This window comes from Bufo gargarizans, chromosome 7 (genome assembly GCF_014858855.1).
Source record: "Bufo gargarizans isolate SCDJY-AF-19 chromosome 7, ASM1485885v1, whole genome shotgun sequence".
In the NCBI taxonomy this organism is placed as follows: Eukaryota; Metazoa; Chordata; class Amphibia; order Anura; family Bufonidae; genus Bufo; species Bufo gargarizans.
The window spans coordinates 165,355,886-165,381,225 of NC_058086.1; the positions used below are offsets into that span (position 1 = coordinate 165,355,886).

A 25,340-nucleotide genomic window follows, 5' to 3' on the forward strand; every position below is an offset into this window, starting at 1 on the left:
CATCCGTTGCTCCATTCCATCACCCCGCTAAAAAAAAATATAACATGTCCTATTCTTGTCCGCGCTTTGCGGACAAGAATAGGCATTTATTTTAAAGGCTGTTCCGTGCCGTGCCATTCCGCAAAGTGCGGAACGCGCACGGACGCCATCCGTGTTTTGCAGATCCACAATTTGCAAACCGCCAAACACACCAGTCGTGTGCATGAGGCCCTACCTAATGAGTCATTTTGTAATCAATTTATACGACAGGGTTGGTGGGAGGGGAGCACACTAGGACGCTGGAGGGGCTATGGCAATGAGACAGTTATACAAGGAGTGAGCAGCGCACACGAATCATCTTTACTTTAGGTTCTTTGGAGTAATACATTTCACCTCCCCCCATCATAGGAGCTCAGCTAAGCTGTAGGTGTGTGCCTGATAACAAGTTTGCTGCATGGAACACTAATCTGCAGAATAGTGAGTGCAGCTCTGGAGTATAATACATTACTTATCCTGAGTTACATCCTGTATTATACTCCAGAGCTGCACTCACTATTCTGCTGGAGGAGTCACTGTGTACATACATTACTTATCCTGAGTTACATCCTGTATGTACACAGTGACTCCACCAGCAGAATAGTGAGTGCAGCTCTGGAGTATAATACTGGATGTAACTCAGGATCAGTACAGGATAAGTAATGTATGTACACAGTGACTGCACCAGCAGAATAGAGTGCAGCTCTGGAGTAGAAAACAGGATAAGTAATGTATTTATATAATTATTTGTATACATTTGTGCTTTAAAAGGAACCAATCTTTAGTTGTTCGTAGAAAGCAGACAGATGAGCAGTTGAAAAATGGGGCATGCTGAACTGCTTCCCCTCTATATGGGCACACAAAGTACTTATCGATATGGTCGGCAGCCAAGCTTCAAGTGATAAAGTTGGATTATCTGATAATTAATCAAGGCAGATCATTATCGTTATCTATATCCTCCCAATCTGAATTGCATCTCATAATAAAGAAACCACGTCACACAGTGATGACTATTTGAAATGCATTAATAAATCTTCATAATAAGAGGTCGTTACAGTGATGCTGCTGACCGCGTGGAGTCAGTCTAACGACACATCTCACACACACGCTGACAGCTATACGTTAAACTTAAAGGGGAATTCCTGTTTCAGCAAATGAAAAGCTATTCTATATATCATGAAGAGTTCTAACATTTTCCAATACACTTTTTGAATCAATTCCGTGCTGCTTTCAATATCTCTGCTCGCTGTTGTTCCATAGGCTCCTTTACTGTTTCCTTCCAGTTTAGCCCTGGTCACGTGATGCTCACACTGGTGCACGGCTCATTTCAGTAAAGCTAGCATAGCCGCGTCTTGCGACACCTGTGCTTTCGTCACACAGCCAGGACTAAATGATGGCTCCAACTAAATGACAGCAAGCAGAGATCTTGAAAACACCCCTTTAATAATTAAAGGGCTTGTTCAGTTATATGGTTTCCAGCCAGGCATCTGCAGTAGCTTATCGGATCTCCCCTGAATACGTTGTGTGCTGCTCCCACATCATTTAATGCATAAAGCGTGGCAAGGTATCGGAGCGCTCTACGAGCAGGACACAGACTGCGCTCAGCACTCCAGCCCCAGAATGCCCAGCAGCTGCTCTAAAGCATCCAGTCGCTGGTTCGCGTCTTCTATGGCGCTATACGTCTGCACGTTGTTAGCGATGTGGAAGCGTATATCATCAATCAGCGGGATGGAGTCTGTCTCCTGGCGCTCTTCTACCTCCGCAGCGTCTTCACGTACTGCAGAAGCAAACTCATCCGAATCCACCAGCTGAGGGATGTAAAAAATGGAGAGGGCACTTTAAAAGGGATTGTTCACAGTAAGGCTTCATGCACACGTCCGTGTTCCGTGGCCGAGAGCGGACCGTGGAAACCCGGCCGGGATTCCTGCTGACAGCATGAGCGCACGGCGTTATTGGTTGCTACGAGGCCGTGCGCTTCATGCAGCCGCTGCTGTACAGTAATACACTAAACCAATGACGCCGTGCGCTCATGCTGTCAGCAGGAATCCCGGCCGGGTTTCCACGGTCCGCTCTCGGCCGCGGAACACGGCCGTGTGCATGAGGCCTAATACAGATACAAAGCAGAATCACTGGGCAATGAATCGTTCTCTGCTGGCCCTGTTTGAATTCAAAATATCGTGCCTGCGCCGTACCTGTCTTTAATCGGCGCAGGCGCACTGAGAGGCGGCCGCTCTCTCAGCCGCTCCATCCTCAATGCGCCTGCGCCGGGTGTAGATGTGACGTCATTGGCGCAGGCGCATTGAGGATGGAGCGGCCGACAGAGCGGCCTCCTCTCAGTGCGCCTGTGCCGATTAAAGACAGGTACGGCGCAGGCGCGATATTTTGAATTCAAATAGGGCCAGCAGAGAACGATCCCGTTCCCTGGCCCTGTCACTCGCACAGCGGAGGGGGCGTCATTATGAGAGGAGGATGCGGCTGCTACCAGCAAGTAGCCGCCCTACTTGCTGGTAGCAAGGTAATTTACATATTATAAAAATTGCTTTTTAACAAAATCTACTGAACAAAAATGAATATTTAGCTTATGTATAGGGAGCTCGCAGTGTAGGGATTATTATTAACCAAAAAAACAAAAACGGTTTAGTGGGCTGACAGAAGCCCTTTAAAGGTAATCTCTGCTTGCCATCATAGAATGAAACTATTCTTGGTTATTTCCAAAAGTTTAAACTCTCCCCAAACCTAATGCTTCTCGCAGCAGAGTGTTTGCGACAATTGGATCCAGTCTAACAAATCCTCTGTGAGCTAAACAGACCGATACATTGTAACAAACTGTCAGGGCAGAAGAGAGGTGTGCTGCTGATGTGTTTCTGCCACAGAAGATTGCCTAGACTGGATACATTGTAACAAACATTTGGCTGTGGGAAGTATTAGATCAGAAGGCGATTATTTTTTTCTTCAACCACCACAAGTAAGCATGAGTGTTCCCGTTCACAGACATGAAGCAGAGATTTATACACCTATGGATAGTGTGGCACAATGTATCAGTGCCGGTTTTGTGTATCAGCCTGTCAATAGGCTATTTGTGTAGTGCACAGGCTTCATGTCTGTGAATGGGAACACTCATGTTTACATGTGGTGGTAGGAAAAAAAAAAATCCTAGCCTAATACATTATTGGCAGAGGGAACACTGACCGGCCTTCAGTATGTCCAGGACATCGTGGAACCAGTCCTACTGCCTTTTGCGACTCTGTTAGGAGACATGGTGTCCAACAAGATAACGCCGCCACACACAACGTGCTCGTCAGGTTCTCCAGCAGCTCCATCACCACGTCACTCATCCCATTAAGAACGTATGGGACTGAAAGACAGATCTCCCATGTTCAGCAGCTGACAACCACCTTGGCCCCAAGATTAAATTGCTTGGAATAACCACAGGAGGATGTCCAGCATCTGACCACCACCATAACAGAGGGGCAGCCTCTATCACAGCAAGAGGAGATGCCACCCAGTATTAATGTTACCTCATCATATACTCTGCTGCAGAACCCAAAATAACAGGGGCACCACATTTATACTTTGTCAATCTCATCTCAATCACATTAAGGCTACATTCACATGACCGTATGTGTTTTGCGGTCCGCAAATTGCGGATCCGCAAAACACGGATACCGGCCGTGTGAATGTAGCCGGCCCTATGATAGAAATGCCTATTCTTGTCTGCGATTGCGGACAAGGATAGGACATGCTCTATCTTTTTTGCGGGGCCGCGTAACGGATCTACGGATGCGGACAGCACATTGTGTGCTTTCCGCATCTTTTGTGGCCCCATTGAAATGAATGGGTCCGCACCCGTTCCGCAAAAATGCGGAACGGATGCGGAGCCAAAAATACGGTCGTGTGAATGCACCCTAATGGGGTTCTCCAGGATTTTGATGTTGGCCCTCAATATCCGATCAGCTGTTTCTAGAGGAAGCAGCGGTGACGTCATTTTTATTGGTCAAGTGAATAGTCCTGAGCTGCAGTACCAAGCACAGCCACTATACAATGGTCAGCGCTGTGCGTCGCAATCTGCAAGGAGGCTGCAGCGCTCTCCAGAGAGCCACAGCCTCTTTAAACAGCTGATAGGGGTGCAGGAGGCAGGAGTCGAATCCCCGCCGATCTGATATTGATGATCCTAAGGATAGGGCCAATATCAAAATGCTGGACAACCCCTTTAAATAGGACCTTTCACTACTCTACAAACTAAAAACTAACTAGATCAGTGGGCAGAGCGGCGCCCAGGGGTCCCCCTGCACTTACTAGTATGCCTGGGCGCCGCTCCGTTCGCCCGGTATAGGCTCCGGTGTCTGCGCTCCCTCTGACTGATTTCTTGTAGGAGGCGTGTCCCTTGCTGCACTGCTGGCCAATCGCAGCGCACAGCTCATAGCCAGGCTATGAGCTGTGCGCTGCGATTGGCCAGCACTGCAGCAAGGGACACGCCTCCTACAAAAAATCAGTCAGAGGGAGCGCAGACACCGGAGCCTATACCGGGCGAACGGAGCGGCGCCCAGGCATACTAGTAAGTGCAGGGGGACCCCTGGGCGCCGCTCTGCCCACTGATCTAGTTAGTTTTTAGTTTGTAGAGTAGTGAAAGGTCCTATTTAAGCTCATCCAGAGTGTTCATTTTCCAGTTATGTACTTCTCATAGCTAATTGTTTGTTACAATGTATCCAGCCTAGACAATACTCTGAGTGAAACACATCAGCTGCACAAATGTCTCTTGTCCTGATAGTTTGTTACTATGTGACAGTGCAGGCGACAATATCACATTATTGCTTACTGAAAGGAAATGGAAACCTTTCTATTCCGTAGTGAAAAGGCCATCCTGATCTTGTGCTACTCACACAGCTGAAGGTTTGTTACAGTGTGTCAGACTATGCAGCCTTCCGTGAGCCACGCACAGCGACATAACTATATTATGTCCTGGACGCTACTCCTTTAGCTGCGCCGCCACACTGTAACAAACTGAAACGACCGCTGGGTGAGGAGCACTTGGTCAGGACAGGTTTTCAGACTCTGAATAAAACCAATGAACGCGTCCAAACACTGGCAGCAAGCAGAGGTAATGAAAAGCAAAGTATATGAAAGCTGCATAATGCTAGGTGGAATACTTTATATCAGGCATGCTCAACCTGCGGCCCTCCATCTGTAGTAAAATTATAACTCCCACAATGCCCTGCTGTAGGCTGTTCAGGCATACTGGGAGTTGTAATTTTGCAACAGCTGGAGGGCCGCAGGTTGAGCATGCCTGCTTTATATGAATGGACCAATCCGTCTGGGGTTAGAATTGGCCTTTAGGCCCTTGGCAGAGACAGATGTAACCTTGACAGTTTCTGTACCTTTTCGATAATTCTGGCCATATACTCCGTGCACTGATCCTCCAGCCGCGTCAGCTGAAAAAGCTTTGCCGTCTTCCAAATGGTGACCACATTGTCCTCGTCCAGAATCTGCGCCAAGATCTTACCGCACAGCCGCTTCAGCCCTGGGAGCAGATACATGTCCGCCACACAGAGCACCTCGTATGCGTTCTCCGGGGAAAGCTGCAAAGAGAGCGGACAGAGGGGTCAGGACAAAGGGTCAAAGCGACCAAAAAAGACGCGGTTGTAATGAGAGAAGCTGGAAACGATGTTATGAAGTTTCCCAGAAACGTCCGGACCAACCTTTCCCACGACAGACGTGTGCACCGGGGGTGGGACATACCAGCTGAGGTCAGGAAGGGAGCTGAAAACAGCACAAGTCCATGCATAAGGACTTTATAATGGTCTTCAGGAGCCAAAGACCTGACAATAAGGTTTATCCAGCACTGACAACTTTTACCACAAACTGCATTATCAAGGGTACATGTATATCCATCCCAGTAAGGACCCATCAAGGCATCACACATAGCTCACTGCTGCCACCTGCTGGTAGAATAGAGGTGCGACTTCAAATCTTGAGAGGTTTTCGGTGTATTTTTTGTTTCTAGATGTACATCAGCCGCGACATCACAACCACCTGCCTGATATTGTGTACTCTCCTCGTGCTCTGACCTGGACTCCACAAGACCTCCGATGTGTCCTGCAGTATCTGTCCTATAAATCATGTAAGTTGCTCGGTGCAGCCTCCAAGCATCAGACTTGTTTTCCAGCAGATCCCACAGATGTCGATCGTCTTGAGAACTGGGGATCTGGAGACAAGTCATCACCTTCATCTTTTAGTCATGTTCCCCATTCCTGGACGGTGTTTGCAGTGTAGCCGGGACCTTATCCTGCTGATAGAAGTCACTGCTGATGGGGGGCACTGCTGCCACAAAAGAGGTACAATGTTAGGTAGGTGGTACGCGTCTCATCTGCAGGATGCCAGGACCCAGAGTTTCCTAGAGCTTCACACTGCCTCTGCCAGCTTGTTTTATCCCATAGTGCACCTGGTGCCATCTCTTCCCCAGGTAAGTGACGCATGCACCCGGCCGTCCACATGATGTAACCAGATTCATGAGACCAGGTCGTCTTCTTCCCATAGTGCACCTGATGCCATCTCTTCCCCAGGTAAGTGACGCATGCACCTGGCCGTCCACATGATGTAACCAGATTCATGAGACCAGGTCGTCTTCTTCCCATAGTGCACCTGATGCCATCTCTTCCCCAGGTAAGTGACGCATGCACCTGGCCGTCCACATGATGTAACCAGATTCATGAGACCAGGCTGCCTTCTTCTAATAGTGTACCTGATGCCATCTCTTCCCCAGGTAAGTGACGCATGCACCCGGCCGTCCACATGATGTAACCAGATTCATGAGACCAGGCTGCCTTCTTCTAATAGTGTACCTGATGCCATCTCTTCCCCAGGTAAGTGACGCATGCACCCGGCCGTCCACATGATGTAACCAGATTCATTAGACCAGGTCGTCGTCTTCCATTGCTCTATGGTCAAGTTCTGATGCTCCATGTGTCCATTGTGGGTGCTTTTGGGGTTGGTCATCCTAGGCACTCTGACCGGTCTGCGGGTACACAGCAAGCTGCAATGTCCCATGTGTCCTGACACCTTTCTATTATCACCAACAGTAATGTTGTCAGCAATTAGTGCTACATGGTGTGATCAGACCAGATGGACTGGCCATTTCTGCCCACACACATGACCCGATTCATTCATCTATCACATTATACACTGCTTGTTTCTATGGTTACAGACCACCCTGCAATCCATCAGTGGTGGTCGTGCTTGCACAATATAGGAAAAAGCACTAGCCTATGTGCGCTCCCATGGTCCCTGCCACCAGAGAGACCGGTGCTTTTTTCTATATAGTGTACAAGCACAACCACCACTGATTGATTGCAGGGTGGTCTGTAACCTTGGAAACGAGCAGTGTATAATGTGATGGAAAAATGACTCTAGCCGGCAAAGGAGGCAATATGGATAATAACAATACATTAGTAAATGCCTTGTATTAACTTTCTCTACATGATAAATGCCACTTACTGAAGTGAGACGACCGATTTAAGGTCCCTTTTAAGAAAAGTTCTGCTAAATAAGTTATCGCAAAAACATAAATGGGGCGGTGTGGAATTTCCAACATAGCGTCAGGTAAACAGTAGCATACTGTAGAAGAAAAGCCAAAGGGTTTAAGTGATTGGACCCCCACCCCCAGACCCTAGCCATACGCCATCATACGGACACAATGCGGAAAGCTCACCTCGGTGTCGTCGGTGTAGATGTAGTACAGCACCCGGGTAAACGTCTCCTCGCTGATGTTGTGCAGGGTGATGACCGGGACGCTCGGCTGCGTCTGCAGCTCCTGACTCTCACAGAAGTGATCCTGAAGGAGGGCTTTAAAGTAGTCACTTCGGCCACAGAAAAACGACTGCAATGGAGAAGGAAAGAGTTAACGGCAATTAGGGGATTCCTTCTGGAGCTGTAGATTGGCCAAGTGAGGGTGTGTGGGGGCAGACACAGACAGAACAATAGACCATGATAGAGCACCTCCCATGTCCCCTACCTATTGGGCCCCCGTGCAGCTGCACATGCAGTACCAAATGTCCGCCCCTGGCTGCACCCATTAGCACACTGATCTCCCACCTGTGGCTCTCTGGCTGTGGATAAACTACAACTCTCTGCATCCCCCGAGAGCCTGCAGCTGTCAGAACATGCTGGGGGTTGTAGTCTCACCACAGGCTGGAGATCACTGCATGGATATAGATGCCCTAGTGTAAAAAGGAGAACAAAGACAAACACCCGGAAGACGCACACGGCCATTACCTTGTGACAGAGGAAGTTGTAGCCCACGATCTGGAAGCAGACGTCGGGGTAACTGGAGAAATTATCAGTGCTGTCGAAAGGCAGCTCCCCGAACCCAACCTGCAAGGAACAGGCCAATGAGATATGAAGTCCAACCGTAACAAGCCATGCACCCGCATCCCTTGCGATAGCCCGATGGCTAAGGCTACTTTCATGTCTGCGCTTTGGTTTCTGGTTTCGAGATCTGGCAGAGGATCTCAAAACTGGACCAAAATGGTTCAGTTTGATTTAACACATCAGGATGCATCCGTTGCATAAGGATGCGGTTGTGTTAAATTGAAACAGAACAAATCGGATCCATCACCAAAAACAACGCAAGTCAATGGGTGATGGATCAGATTTTTTTAGGATCCCAAAAAAACGGGTCAGTCACCTATGACTTGTTTTTGGTGATGGATCCGATTTGTTCTGTTTCGATGACCGGACACAAAACAGCAGGTTGCAGTGACTTTGTGTCCGTCCACAAAACAGAACAAACCGGAACGGAACGCATTATGATGCATCTTGAACAGAGCATACTCCGTTCAGAATGGATTGGCCCAAAACGGAACCGTTTTTGGCCTGGTTTCAAGATCCTCTGCCGCTGACGTGAAAGTAGGCTTAGATGGTTGAGCAAGGTGCAACATTGGTTTTATGATCTGCTTTTCAATCGCTTTTATCTTAGGACATATAAAAAAGGAGAATAATCAATATTGAGATCCTGCACAAGTTTTTGTTATTTTGCCTCCCGATGACCCAAATAGGAGGAAAGCATCGATGCAAGTGTGGACGTGCGCTGGGCTAAATATTGTGAGGGCTGAGGAGCAGCTTCAGTATAGGGGAGATCACAAGGCAAGGGAAACCAACCTAGGATCCAGCCGGTACGTTTATATACAGGCTCGTCGGGATTGGCAATGACGAGAACTGAAATGCGGTGAGATAATATATGAATCTCTAAAAGCTGACATTAAAGTTTCCTGCAGATCCATCTATATTTTATGCAATCTGTATCAACTGGAAGAGAGATTTCACCAGTCTGCCACTAACAAGACCGCTTCCGTTCACTGACAGCAAGAAGAAGTGTTGAAAAAGGTTTGCAGAACTGTCGTCATACAAAGATTTCATGTTATTTAAATAAAACCCCTTTAAAAACGGGATATCCCGTCTGTCGAGAGCTAAGGGTGGTGACATTTTCCTGCAGCGCCCACTACAGGAAAAACACGGTATTATATGGCATCCATTCAAATGACTTGGTGACTAGGTAATACATTGCCCCGCTGAGTCTCTCTCTTCCAGCTCCTCCACAGCGGGGTCACCTTTTAGTAAGGCATATGGACAGGGCACAACCCCTTTAATCTTTGTTAAAGGGAGTCTGTCAGCAGTTTTGACCATGCTATACTGCTGACGGCACTAGGTAGTGATTGGAGACAACAGTACAAACAAATCTATTAGCATCAGGAGTAGCGTTAATATGAAGTTATTCTGCCAAATACTGCAAGTGGATAGGAGGCGGAGCTTCAGTGTGAGGCGCTCTGCGCCGTGCTGCTTCACAGCCCCTCCCCTTTGTTCTGAGTGGCAGCTGTAGTGGACTCAGAGTTGGACGCTACAGCTGTCAATCAGAGTAGTGGTAAGGGGCTGGGAAGCAGCTCAATGGAGAGAGACCATGTTCACACGGCGTCTTTAGCAATTTTGCTGGCAGCCGCATAGTTTCTTGCTGGTTTCGCCAAAATCGCGTCTTTTCTACCTCCCATTTCAGCCGCAGCACCGAGACACGTCCGTTCTTGGTGCAGCTTTGGCTTTAAACTGCCGCTCTGAGATCTTCAGCGCTGCCTCCCATTGAAATGAATGAAAGGCAGAAATGAAGCAGCTTCCGGTGGGAATTCGGCACTGCTGTCGGCTCCATAATTCCACAGAAAAAAGTCCTGTGTGAACTGCCCCTCACAGTGAAGCTCTGCCTCCTGGGCACTAGAAGGAGCAGGACGTAGCAGAATAAAACCTTCTATGCCACACCACTCCTGATAATAAAAGCTCTACAAAAGGTATGTTCATCCTGCTCTCCCCAGCCCCTACCTAGTGCGGTCAGCAGTTTAGCATGGTCTGACAGATTCCCATAATTTTGTAAATGCTGTTTCCCGGCACTCTCCGCAGCTTTCCAGCAAAATAAGACAATTATTAAAGCCGTGCTGAAGAAAACTTGAGTGCAGGATCGTGAGCGGGAAGAAAAGCAGCTTTATAAAGAACAACACAACGTACATGATGTGCGTGACGTCCTGATGACAAGAAAATAGATGCATAAGGTGCAGGGAAGAAGCAGCGAGGTAATTACACGCTATAAGTTCCGTAGTCACGAGGACGCCGTGAGTCGTGTCTGGATTATCACAGGGGATTTGAATGTGACACTGCAGACTTCCATTTAGATCATTCAGATTTTTTTATCTGCAAAACTACAATCCCCAGCATGCTCCCACAGATTCAGTAGTAGTTTTGCAACAGGAGGAGACCATTGACCTAAAAGAGAGCGCCTTAAAGGGAACACGTAAAAGAGACGTTCCCCTAGGGGACGCACCAGCGACCAACTAAATGGGGACAAGACAATAGCACATAGGCCCTTCCTCAGCCACTCAGCAAAGCAGGGAAGGGTCACATGACACACACTACCATGCAGTCTTGTTTTTAAAGAGTCCAGGGGGCGGTGCCATCTTCTACCCTCCGATTACAACCTATGGGGAGTGGGGGTTATGTTTCAATAAACAACTGCATCCACTAATTAATACTAAAATCATAAAAAGCATGGCTAAAAGAGCGCCAATCCTGTCCACAGGCCAGATGAGGTATTGCAGCTCATTCCAATAGCGAGCAATTGGGGCTAAACTGCAATACCAGACATAAACTGTTGACAGAGGTGGCACTGTTCTGGGGAAAAAATAAAAAATAAAAAAAAGGGAACAAGACATTAAAGCAAATAAAGCGGTCATCTCGCCCAGGCCGGGTCGACCAGGATTAAAAAAAAAAAAAAAAAAGGCTGCTTTCTTCAAGAAATGGTGACACACCTCTCCATAGTTTTGTCTGGTACTGCGCTTTAGCTTCACTGAAGTGAATGGAGATGAACTGCAGTTCCAAAGGCAACCTGTGGACAGGGGTGGCGCTGTATTTGGAAGAAAGCAGCCATTTTTTTAACCTGTATAACCCCTTTAAATGGAGGGGGGTCCAGTTTGATGTAAATAAGGCTTAAAGGATGATTAAGCTTGTTTATGTTTCAACTCCTTCGTATCTCAGATTGCTGTCAGTGAAAGGGAACACAGAGTGACACCAAAATCCCAAAAGGTGACACCAAGGGCGGTCGCCCAGTTTTCTTGGGATGGGGGGGGGGGAAATGGGTGACAAATTCTGCACAAGCCGCCACAAAGGCCATATTGGTTTTCAGAACAGAATTTACTGGCCCTGAGGATAAATACGTTCTGTGCTCGACTCGCCGGCCGGGACGTTATATTTAGAAGCCGCCCCGGGTCAAGGTGATCCAGTAACAGCTCCTGCGGACCAAACTCTGAGGTAAAACATGGCAGGTCCTGTAATTATAGAAATCCCAGAGGAAAAGATACACAGGGACTTTATTCGGTAGAGTGAGGTGGGCACAAATGGCTGCCAGCGTGAGGCACCAGGGCAAAGGCTGTGCCCGACCCCTACACACACACACACACAGCGCTTAGCCCAAGGGGTCTCCATTATAATCCTAAAACTATCCATCCCCCCCAGACTGTTGTCCAGTTTTGTGTCAAAGTTTAATCAGAGTGTCATTAAACAGATACCACAGAGGAGATGTCTGAAACTGTCCATAGCAACCAATCACAACCCAGCTTACATTCCTCACAGTGCTGCTGAAAAATGAAAGCCGAGCTCCGATTGGTTGCTGTGGGCAACAGACAGATCTCACGAACCTGACGCTGTGAGTTTCACGTTCCCACTGCTTTTAGCATCTCTGCTTGCGGTCATCATACGGAAACATTCTTGTTCGTTGAAAACTCCTTCTGACCAAAGCCTTCTTCTACAGTTTGTTACAATGCATCAGCCCAGACAGCTAAACATGGCGGCAGTACAAATCTCCCCTCCTGTCCTGTACTCCCCCCGCTTACCTACACTGATACATTGGGACAAGCTGCAGTTGGGTGAGCAACCTAAAGTCAGGATGGAGTTGCCATTTACTGTCAGCAAGCAGAGATCTTCAAAATGAGGAAATGGGGGGTGGAATTTATTAAGCATTCTAGCTGTAAAAGTCGCAATTTACAGCTCATGTCTTATCGGTGCAGGGGTTTGCAACTGTCGTTTTACGGCTTCACTTGCCACTTGTGTGGTGGGACAAATGGGCGGAGTTTATCAGAAGGGGGCGTGCCTGCCACAAACCAACAAATTTACTATAATTTGCACTAAAAACAGATACAAATTACAGTACGTGTAAATACCAATATTTCTGCGCAGGCGTGCTTCTTACTCCACTGCATTTCTATAAATCCCTCCCACGGCATATTAGAAAGCGGCAGGATTTCCTGCTGTAAGGCCACTTTCACACGAGCGAGTTTTCCGCCCGGGTGCAATGCGTGACGTGAACGCATTGCACCTGCACTGAATCCTGACCCACTCATTTCAATGGGTCTGTGTACATGAGCGTTGTTTTGCACGCATCAGTTCTGCGTTGCATGAAAATCGCAGCATGTTCTATATTCTGTATGTTTTTCACGCAGCCCTGGCCCCATAGAAGTGAATGGGGCTTCAGTAAAAAATGCATCGCATCGGCAAGCAAGTGCGGGTGCTATGCGTTTTTTACTGACAATTGCTAAGAGATGTTGTTTGTAAACCTTCAGTTTTTTTTATCATGCGCGTGAAAAACGCATTGCACTCGCGCAGAAAAAAACCTGAACAACTGAACGCAATCACAGACAAAACTGACTGAACTTGCTTGCAAAATGGTGCGAGTTTCACGGAACCAATCCGTATCGTTTGTGTGAAAGAGGCCTAAAGATGCTTCTATAGGTCATGGTTCACATTACTGGGAAGGAATCTCACCCGGAGCTCGGCGGGCAGGGCACAGTCAGCAAGCATGGCCAGGTCCTCCTGCAGCCGTCCATTCCCAGAAGGCTCTACGGTCAGGACCTTCACACATGTCCCCGGCTTGGAAGAAACTGGCGGGAGGAAAGAGATGTAATATTAATATTTTAAACAAAAATTGCAGTGTATTGCTGTACGGGCAGATGGACAAAGGGTTAAGTGGTTGCAGCGATATTAGTGCACAATAATGCAAATTCCCTATAGCATGCTATCTTGGCTCCGCCTCCTGACTTGCTGTGGTCACATGAGCCTCTCAACGCCACCCACAACAGTCCTGCTGACCCAGGGAATAGCACCCAGCGATTCTGTCTGCCCCAGACCCCCTCCCCATTCCATAGATTTAAAGCGACGGTCTTTCTCTTTATTATAAGTGGGGGTCCTTAATCCAATATTCAGATCCAGGTGCTGGTTTGAAAACTGTAGAATATTTTTTGTGGGACAACCCTTCTTTCTAAGGATCCCAGCTATCATAAAGGGATGGCCATATTTTATATGACTGGAATAGCCCTTTAAAGGGACTGCCATACAGGGACCATTCCTTTAACCGCCTACCGAATTCATAGACTTTTTGGCACTTCTCCTCCAGCTCTTCGATCAGATCCTGCAGTCGGCACTGCTTGGACAGCCGCTTACAGTCCTCCACGTGTTCCACATCGATGTCCATTCGACCTGGAGGAAAAAGAACAGGCGGCACTATGGTCAGTGAATGGCAATTAGAAGTATTCACGCCCCCTGCTGATCTGCATTGGTAACTACGCAAAACTTTAAAGGGTATCTGTAATTCTTTGAGGGTCGCATATGATTTTTGGGGTAAAAAAAAAAAAAAAGTTGCAGAAACTGGCAGATATTCGATTTTTTTCTGCACACAGACTAACGAAGATGCACCAAGTTTATTAAGAATCCTCCACCTTTTTATAAATGTTGATGCATCTGACTCCAGATGGGTTTTGGATCTGGAAGCATTGATCTTAGTAAATCTGCCCCATAATTAATTTAATGATAAAACTCTTTATTTATTGTATGTTAAAAGCTCAGCACCTTTATAATATCCTTTGTTTCATTTTCCCACCATTTGATATCTCTGCTTGTTGTCCAAGAAAAATACTTCTTGCAGCTGAGAGGTTGTGACAGTCTAGTTTAACTCCTTAAAGGGGTATTCCCATCTTAGACAATGGGGTCATATCGCTAGGATATGCCCCCATTGTCTGATAGGTGCGGATCCCACCGCTGGGACCCGCACCTATATTGAGAACGGAGTGGGGAGTGCTGTGGCTGGAGGACCCCAGATTTCCCAGGGTATGTCAACCACCAAGCGCCAATCCCCGCCTTGCCCATTGAAGTGAATGGGAGCGTGCCGCGCATGCGCGCCCATGCTCCCATTAATTTCTATAGTGCAGACGGCAATAGCCGTGCCAGCTCGGCTATTTTCGGCGGCCCCATCGAAATCAATGGAGGGCACCTATAAGACAATGGAGGCATATCCTAGCAATATGCCCCCATTGTCTGAGATGAGAAAACCCCTTTAAGTACCGGGCCCATTTTTGGTTTAGTATTTTCATTTTTTGCTCCCCCCACGTTCCAATGAGGGCTTATTTTTTTGCAGGATTAGGCCTCATGCACACGAACGCATTTGGTTTCTGTGTCCGTTCCGTTTTTTTTTTGCATTTGAATTCTTGCATTTGAATTCCGCAAATATAAAAATAAAAAAAACGGATGGCATACGGATATCATCCATATTTTTTTGCGGATTCGCAATTTGCAGACTGAAAAACACATACGGTCGTGTGCATGTAGCCTAAGTTGTATTTTTTAAGGGCACCATTTAATTTACAGTGTGTTATTGAAAAAATTATTTGTGGAGTTAAATTGAAAAACAAAACAATTCAAGATTTTGGGGGTTTTGACATCACGTTGTTCACCGTGTGCTAAAATTGACTTGACTCCCTTATTCTGTGTCTCAATGCGAATACGGCGATACCAAACTTGTATAGATTTGTTTCGTTTTACTACTATAAAAAAAAACAAAAAAAACAAAAAAAAAAACTGTAGTTTTGCAGACTAACTGTAGTTTTTATTGGTACTATTTTTGTGGTTTGTACGACTTTTTGATCACTGTTATTCACATTTTTTTTTGGGGGGAGGGAAGGGACAAAAAAAAAAAAAAAAATGGCAAATCGTGTGTTTTTAATTTTTTACCTGTTACAGCGTTCACTGCACACGGATTTTATTTTAAATAGTTCAGACATTTTGGGATGTGGCGATCCCTGATATGTTTATTTTTTTCATAAAAATATTTTTATATGTAAAATTGGGAAAGGGGTGATTTAAAATTTTATTTTTTTTAACTTTTTATTTAAGAACTATTAGCCCCCTAAGGGGGCTAGAACCTGGTATCTTTTGTCCCCTTGTCCTATTCACCCTAAGGGCTGATTCACACGACCATATGTATTTTGCAGTCTGCAAAAAATACAGAAGACATCCGTGTGCATTCCGTATTTTGCGGGACGGAATAGCTAGCCTCTAATACAACAGTACTATCCTTAGCCATAATGCGGACAATAACAGGACATGTTCTATTTTTTTGCTGAACGGACATACGGAGACGGAATGCACACGGAGTAACTTCTGTTTTTTTTGCGGACCCATTGAAATGAATGGTTATGCATACGGACTCAAAAAAACTGAACGGACACGGAAAGAAAATACATTTGCATGCTCCCTGCTGCACTGATCTTACCATGGCAGGCATGGAAGGCTTCATAAGCGTCCAGGCTGCCATGGTAACCGATAGGAGCTGCGGGGGTTCCGATCGGAAGGCAGAGGGAGACGCATCCCTCTGCCTTGCCTCACAGATGCAGTGATCGGTGTTGATCGTGAAACCTGAAGGGTTAGATGAAGGGGTTCAGCAGGATCGCTGTTCCCAGTCAGTGGCCTGGTACCTGCTGTATGATGCAGCTGGCACCCGCCGCGTATGGAGCGGGCTCACTGCAGCAGGCTGCTCCATATATTCACTCAACCACTGTGACGTACAGGAAAGTCATGGTGGTTGAAGGGGTCAAGCAGTTATCCAGTCGTTTAATACTGATGACCCGTTATGGATTCCAAATTCCGTTATGATCCGTGGTAGCAGAAGGATTCTTCAAAAACCCGAATATTGGATCCAGAACTTAAAAAACAAGTTCGCTCAACACTACCGATGACCTATCCAGAGGATAGATCATCAGTATCTGATAGTTGGGGGCCAACTCCCGGATCCCCCACCGATCAGCTGTTTGAAGAGATTACATCACTCTGGTGAGAGCTGCGTCCTCTTCCTAGGCCAGCGATGTCACGTTTATCGGTCACATGGCTTTGGCGCAGCTTAGTGCCATTCAAGTAAATAGGGCTGAGCTGCAGTGCCAAGCACAACTACTATACAATGGACGGCGCTGTGCTTGATGGGCTGCGAGGAGCCCACGACGCTCACTGGAGCACCGCGGCCTCTTCAAATAGCTGATCGGCGGGGGCTCCTGGTGTCAGACCCCCATCGATCGGGTATTGGTGACCTAACCTAAATATTCAAATCATCCAGAAAACCACACATCTCTCTCCTGTTTTGATAGTCTGCTACAATGTATCAGTGCAGGGAAGATGTATCAATTCACACTGTTTAGCTCACATAGGATTGTTCTGGCTAGATGCAACTGTAGCAAACCCTCAGCTGTAAGAAGTATAAAGTGGCATATGATCGCATCCCTGCCACGAGAAGTTATTGCGTGATGCAGGTGATTAAGCTCACTAACCCGTGTACAGGTACTGAAGAATGGAGCCAAAGGCAGCTGGATTGATCTGCAGAGACAAAAACAGACAATTTAAAAGGACAATGAAAGCAGCACAGGTGTAACATGAACCCTTTGCCCCATGGTAAAATCTGTAACAGGGCCCTCACCTATCATGTACAAGCAGCCTGCCTGTCTTTTGGATGCCACTTATAATGCTGGTGTATTCATAAGTGGCAGAGGGGTCTTTGGCCCCAAGAACTGGGTGTGAAAGCTGCATCTGCCCCCCCCCCTCCCTCCCTTATAGCTACACCCCTGTAAATCAGTACTTATTATACATGGATTGTACACACCTTACATCAGGCATCCTCAAACTGCGGCCCTCCAGCTGTTGCAAAACTACAACTCCCAGCATGCCCAAACAGCCTACAGGTATCAGCCTACAGCAGGGCATTGCGGAAGTTGTAGTTTTACAACAGCTGGAGGGCCGCAGTTTGAGGATGCCTGCCTTACATACTACAGGAGGAATTATGCTCAAAGTGACATCTAGTGGCCAAAACCTGGTACTACACAAGCAGTATTTTTTATTTTATACCACCTTTTTTTGGGCTGCAATATTTCCTTTTAACCCCTGCCCCATTGACACCTCGTCTTACCAGCGGGTGCTTCAGAGCAATCATTTTTTTCCCCTTCCACTTGGTTTCAAACATTTCAGCAAAGTAGGGGCTACGAGCACTGAGGATGCAGCGGTGTGCACAAAAAGACTCCCCATGGACGAGAAACATGGTGTCGCTATAAGAGCCTTGCTCCAGGAGTCTGCAGAGACAGAAAACGTGAGATTAGAGAAGCTGAGCTGCAGACGTTACAGCAGATGTGACGTTTCAAAAGATAAAAAAACTGTAGGACATTTATTTAACCCTTAGGATACTGGAGGTTTCTGCGTTTTCATTTTTTTTCCTCTATTTTCCTTGAGCCATAACTTTTTTATATTTCAGGTCACATAGCTGTATGAGGGCGGTAAAAAAAATAATATCAAAATGGGGTGGAATTGGATTACAACGATACCCCATATGTTTAGTTTTTTTATGTCTAGATAGTGTAAATATAAATGTAAACTTTGTAAAAAAAAAAAAAAAGTTTTTATCATCACCATATTCTGACCTATATAACTTTTTTATACTTATGTCTGCTGAGCTGGTTAGGGGCTCATTATTTGCGGAACAATCTTTAGTTTTTATTGATACCATTTTGGAGTGTGCATGACTTTTTGATCACATTTTATTACATTTTTTAGGGGTAATAGAAGCAGTGAAAAAATGGCAAATTGGACATTTTGACCCTTTTTTCTGTTACGTTATTCGCTGTATTGAATTTTTTTAGAATATTTTAATAGTATGGGCGTTTTCGATCGCGATGATACCCATGATGTTTATATTTATTGTTATTTAGGTATTTCTTTTTTCATTATACGAAAAAAATAAATAATTTTTTTTATCTTTTTTTACATTTTATTTTTAATTTTTTGGCATCATTTTGAAGCTCATATGAGCCTATAAATAATGTTTTTTAATTTTTGATTTTGTTCTATCAGGGATTTTTAAATTGACATTTAAACCATAATTTGCTAATTTCTTATCCTGGCCTGCCATCTGGTGGCCAAAATAGGAATTGCAGCATGAATACTATCAGCTTTGTCAGCGAGGCTGAAAGTATTCAGCGCAACTACCGCAACGGGTCATCGGTGGCCGGGTTTTCGCACATTTAGATGCAATGATCTCGCTTGATCGCGGCATCTAAAGCCTTTAATTACCGCGATCTGCATTATTGCTGGTAACGGTAATTAGCCGCAAATCTCTGCTGTATGAAACACTAGAGACCTGCAGTCTTTATTAAAAATATTTAGCCGTTTCTGAAATACAGGGGTTAAAAATCAGTCTGGTTTCGCTGAACACCATCATCTGACGGCTTATTTGTAGCTCTCATATCTGATCTTCTGACCTCAAACAATCATTTAAGCCATATTCTTATCATGTGCATTTATGTGGTCAGGACATCAGAGATAAGAGCTACACATGAGCGAACAGGATTCAAAGAAAACAGACTGATTTTTAACCCCTGTACCTCAGAAAAGGCTGTACATTTTTAATAAAAATTTAAAAATTTATCTTAGGCCAAAAGGTGTAAAATGAATTCATAAAAACAATTGTCCCAAAGGTATACATCATACACCATGTGGCAGAATGAAAGTCCAGAGCATCAGGGTTTCTGGATTGTCAGATTATATTTGGTAAATGCATGAACTCTCTGCCCGTTACCTCTGCAGGAAGTCATCGTAGTAATCTCTTTGCATGCACTTAGCCGTGATTTGCTTGTAATCTTTGAGCAGTCGGCGGATGGTATCGCTCAGGGCTCCGTACAGACAGCGCTCGCCATCAAACGTGTTCACTTCACACTTTGCTCCTGAGGCCGGGACAGAATAACATGGGGAAAAAACATTAATGATCCAAAGACCTGAAAAACGCTCAATCTGAACGATAGTATCTTCTTATAAACTGGCCTTAAAGGGATATTCCTGGATTTTTGTATTGATGGCCTATCCAATTTGATTAGTGGGGTCGGCACTCCAGAACCTCACAGCGCCAAACATGGTGTAGTGGTACAGTTGGTTACCGCTCACTTCAATGGAAGCAGAACTGCAGTTACCAGCTCTGTCCACTACACAATGGATGGCGCTGTGCAGTTCTGGAGCCCCTCAGGAACAGCTGATCGGCAGGGTGCGGGGTGTCGGTCCACCGCTGATGAGATATGACCTATCCTGAGAATACACCCTCAATATATACAAAATCCTGAAAACCCCCTAAAGGGGTTGTCCAACCTATATTAAAACCTCCCCAAAGTCCCTAAATATGTCTGGTGTCATGAACTGCTGAGGCCAATGACTGGCTGCATTGGTTATGGGCTGTGAATGGCTACGTCACTGCTGCGGTCTGTAAACACGGATGTTGAGCATAACCTCTTTTATTATTTGAATACAGTTAGGGGATTTTGGGAAGGTGTTAACACAAGTCTGACCACCCCTTTAAGCACTGGGTCCAATGTTGATCAGTTTTCTAAAATATCATTATGGGCGTCTGAGCTCCACTCTTCTGATACAGAGCTCCAAAGCCCCAGCTTCCATAACTACAGTCACACAGAAACAATCTGGCTGTCTGCAGCCGCCACTAGGGGGAGCTCCTCCCGGTGAGGACTTCAGGCAGCTGTGCTTTCATGACCATCAATCCTGCAGACTCACCATTGGCTAAAAGGTAGCGGACAAGTTCTTCATGTCCACAAAGACAGGCGTAGTACCTACAAAACAGGAAAATTCAGAGTCACCTACGTCTTCATACAGGGGATGGAGCGCAGTTATTAGGGGTCCGCAATATCCATCCACAGATCATCATAAACAGGCCCCTTCCACCATCTGAAGGCCACAATGGGACAGAAAATCGCAGCCCCAATCCATATATACTCTTTTGGGTAAAAAGATATCCGCTTGCTTTCATTGAATAGGAACATTCCTGTTTATATCCAGAGGCTGACAACCTGTACTGGTATTTCAAACAGCTGAGGGTTTGTTGCAACAGAATCCAATCTACACAAATCCTCCAGAAGCTGAAACCTCTGAACTCTAGACTGATACAATGTAACAAACTCTTAGGAAAGGAGAGAGAAGAGATGAGCGCTACTGCTGAGGTGTTCAGCCCCCAGAGGGTTATGTAGACTTCGTACAATTGTAACAAACCCTCAGTTGTGAAAAGTAAAGTGTTTCTTGAATATTTAAGGGTACTTTCACACTAGCGTTTTTCTTTTCCGGCATAGAGTTCCGTCACAGGGGCTCAATACCGGAAAAGACCTGATCAGGCATATCCCCATGCATTCTGAATGGAGAGTAAGGGCTCTTTCACACTTGCGTTGTTCTGTTCCGGCATAGAGTTCCGTCGTCGGGGCTCTATGCCGGAAGAATCCTGATCAGTTTTATCCTAATGCATTCTGAATGGAGAGAAATCCGTTCAGGATGCATCAGGATGTCTTCAGTTCCGGACCGGAAAGTTTTTTGGCCGGAGAAAATACCGCAGCATGCTGCGCTTTTTGCTCCGGCCAAAAATCCGGAAGACTTGCCGCAAGGCCGGATCCGGAATTAATGCCCATTGAAAGACATTGATCCGGATCCGGCCTTAAGCTAAACGTCGTTTCGGCGCATTGCCGGATCCGACGTTTAGCTTTTTCTGAATGGTTACCATGGCTGCCGGGACGCTAAAGTCCTGGCAGCCATGGTAAAGTGTAGCGGGGAGCGGGGGAGCAGCATACTTACCGTCCGTGCGGCTCCCGGGGCGCTCCAGAGTGACGTCAGGGCGCCCCACGCGCATGGATGACATGATCGCATGGGACGTCATCCATGCGCATGGGGCGCTCTGACGTCACTCTGAAGTGCCCCGGGAGCCGCACGGACGGTAAGTATACCGCTCCCCCGCTACTACTATGGCAACCAGGACTTTAATAGCGTCCTGGCTGCCATAGTAACACTGAAAGCATTTTGAAGACGGATCCGTCTTCAAATGCTTTCAGTACACTTGCGTTTTTCCGGATCCGGCGTGTAATTCCGGCACATGGAGTACACGCCGGATCCGGACAACGCAAGTGTGAAAGAGGCCTAATCCGTTCAGTTTGCATCAGGATGTCTTCAGTTCAGTCGTTTTGACTGATCAGGCAAAAGAGAAAACCGTAGCATGCTACGGTTTTCTCTCCGGCGAAAAAAACTGAAGACATGCCTGAACGCCGGATCCGGCATTTTTTCCCATAGGAATGTATTAGCGCCGGATCCGGCATTCAGAATACCGGAATGCCGGATCCGTCGTTCCGGCATGCGCAGATCGGTAAAAATGAGAAAAATGTACAAGACGGATCCGTCGGTCCGCATGACAAGCGGAGAGACGGATCCGTCCTTGCAATGCATTTGTGAGACGGATCCGCATCCGGATCCGTCTCACAAATGCTTTCAGTCAGCAGCAGATCGGCGGATCCGGCGGCCAGTTCCGACGACGGAACTGCCCGCCGGATCACACTGCCGCAAGTGTGAAAGTAGCCTTAGCCTCTGAATGTTTTTCTTCAGACAGCAAGCAGATATATAAAAATAGTCCCACTTGGAAGGAAGGGGTCCGCCCCAATTGCTTGCTTAGAGTTGGGGGTGGAGGGGTACTGCCCCACTTAAAGGGGGGGGGGGTGAACTGTCCCACTTACAGGGGCGTACTGTCCCACTTGTCCCGGACGTTCAGTTCCACGTCTCTCTGCTCCACAAGGTATCTACGGAGAAAACACAATGAAGAATGAGGCAGATTGGGGTGGAGGGAAGGGGTCATGTCACAAGTGTCCTCATCTGGCTGATGAACTAGGAGGGCAGAGGAAGAATTCGGTGAGCACCCTGAAACTCAGAGGAACGCCCCTAGAAGAATAGTGAGTGCAGCTCTGGGGTATAATACAGGATGTAACTCAGGATCAGTACAGGATAAGTAATGTATGTACACAGTGACTGCACCAGCAGAATAGTGAGTGCAGCTCTGGAGTATAATACAGGATGTAACTCAGGATCAGTACAGGATAAGTAATGTATGTACACAGTGACTGCACCAGCAGAATAGTGAGTGCAGCTCTGGAGTATAATACAGGATGTAACTCAGGATCAGTACAGGATAAGTAATGTATGTACACAGTGACTGCACCAGCAGAATAGTGAGTGCAGCTCTGGAGTATAATACAGGATGTAACTCAGGATCAGTACAGGATAAGTAATGTATGTACACAGTGACTGCACCAGCAGAATAGTGAGTGCAGCTCTGGAGTATAATACAGGATGTAACTCAGGATCAGTACAGGATAAGTAATGTAATGTATGTACACAGTGACTGCACCAGCAGAATAGTGAGTTCAGCTCTGGAGTATAATACAGGATGTAACTCAGGATCAGTACAGGATAAGTAATGTAATGTATGTACACAATGACTGCACCAGCAGAATAGTGAGTTCAGCTCTGGAGTATAATACAGGATGTAACTCAGGATCAGTACAGGATAAGTAAAGTATGTACACAGTGACTGCACCAGCAGAATAGTGAGTGCAGCTCTGGAGTATAATACAGGATGTAACTCAGGATCAGTACAGGATAAGTAATGTAATGTATGTACACAATGACTGCACCAGCAGAATAGTGAGTTCAGCTCTGGAGTATAATACAGGATGTAACTCAGGATCAGTACAGGATAAGTAATGTAATGTATGTACACAGTGACTGCACCAGCAGAATAGTGAGTGCAGCTCTGGAGTATAATACAGGATGTAACTCAGGATCAGTACAGGATAAGTAATGTATGTACACAATGACTGCACCAGCAGAATAGTGAGTGCAGCTCTGCAGTGGGGTCTCAGCAGTGACATGGCATTTACTATAGGTGCCTGGGCTATGATCAGGTATTTACAGGGTGACAACCAGGATAATAGCTCCAGCGCCTGACTACCTGGGTGGACACAATCCTCACACCACATCTTATGGAAGGATAGCCACCCCCAGTGTGCCTATTTCCACAGACATGAACTGAGCTGTATACCCACTGACTTCTGTGGCGAGAGGTCAGATCACATGGGACTCTCCATCCTGTGAGACAAGTTGTGCGACTATATTGTCGCTATGAAATCGCAGCATAATTTAAACCCCCACATGGTATCTGCTCCTCCGCAGGGGAGCCCCCTCGTGTCCCCTGATGTCGCAGTCAGTGCCCCTGGTGTCCCCCTCCCCCCGGGGACTTTCACTCACCGCACTCTGAAAATGTCGCCCTTCCTGCAGCTGCTAAACAGGTCGCTAGTGTCCATCGGCCCGAGCCCGGCGCTGGGCGGAGCGAACGGCTCATTGACCCGGCGGGTACGGAGCGCAGAGACTAGAAGCACCGGGAAACTGCGGCGGCGGCGGGACGAGGCTCAGGTGACAGGCCCAGGAAGAGGACGAGCACAGCGGATCCGAACAACAGCTGATTGCCGCACTGACACAGCACGGTGACCTCGCCCCCAGCACGACAACCACGCCCTAGGAACCTAAACCACACCCACATACCAATGAAGTAGACGAATAAGAGACATCTGCTGCAAAAGAGAGGTAACCACGCCCATATTCTCCTCCCACTTACATTATGACCCGTCCCCAGCTGGAGACTTACAAAAAGTAGGCGGAAACAACTAAGCCCCGCCTTTTCTGTGTGAAGCCTCCAATGTAAACACGGCTCTCCCGGCATCACGTGACCGCCACATGTGACCAGATCCCCGTGTGGCGTGTGCCCAAACAGTCAGAGGCTCAGAGTCAGAGCGACTACCCGGACAGTACAGTCCTCAATTACTGTCCTTCTCCACCGGAGCTACCCTGAAAACCTTCCTTATGCATGGTATACTAAGGTATTACAACAGTTACTATAATACTGCTCCTATGTACAAGAATATAACTACTATAATACTGCTCCTATGTACAAGAATATAACTACTATAATACTGCTCCTATGTACAAGAATATAACTACTATAATACTGCTCCTATGTACAAGAATATAACTACTATAATACTGCTCCTATGTACAAGAATATAACTACTATAATACTGCTCCTATGTACAAGAATATAACTACTATAATACTGCTCCTATGTACAAGAATATAACTGCTATAATACTGTCTCCTATGTACAAGAATATAACTACTATAATACTGCTCCTATGTACAAGAATATAACTACTATAATACTGCCCCTATGTACAAGAATATAACTACTATAATACTGCCTCCTATGTACAAGAATATAACTACTATAATACTGCCTCCTATGTACAAGAATATAACTACTATAACACTGCCCCTATGTACAAGAATATAACTACTATAATACTGCTCCTATGTACAAGAATATAACTACTATAATGCTGCCTCCTACGTACAAGAATAGAACTACTATAATGCTGCCCCTATGTACAAGAATATAACTACTATAATACTGTCCCTATGTACAAGAATATAACTACTATAATGCTGCCCCTATGTACAAGAATATAACTACTATAATACTGCCTCCTATGTACAAGAATATAACTACTATAATACTGCTCCTATGT

General features: G+C 46.3%; 1 protein-coding gene across 1 annotated transcript; it reads right to left on the bottom strand.

Moving 5' to 3' along the window:
* Positions 1–1,022: 1,022 nt before the first annotated feature.
* On the bottom strand, positions 1,023–24,279 carry ABTB1 (ankyrin repeat and BTB domain containing 1). Its single transcript, XM_044301229.1, has 12 exons — positions 24,007–24,279; positions 22,440–22,502; positions 20,452–20,507; positions 19,475–19,619; positions 17,816–17,975; positions 17,184–17,229; positions 13,954–14,070; positions 13,360–13,475; positions 8,284–8,382; positions 7,721–7,888; positions 5,391–5,591; positions 1,023–1,823 (listed from the first exon to the last, which is right to left on the bottom strand). The coding sequence occupies exons 1-12, from the start codon at positions 24,060–24,062 to the stop codon at positions 1,617–1,619; spliced, it is 1,434 nt and encodes a 477-aa protein (XP_044157164.1). The 5' UTR covers positions 24,063–24,279; the 3' UTR covers positions 1,023–1,616.
* Between the last annotated feature and the right edge of the window lie 1,061 nt (positions 24,280–25,340).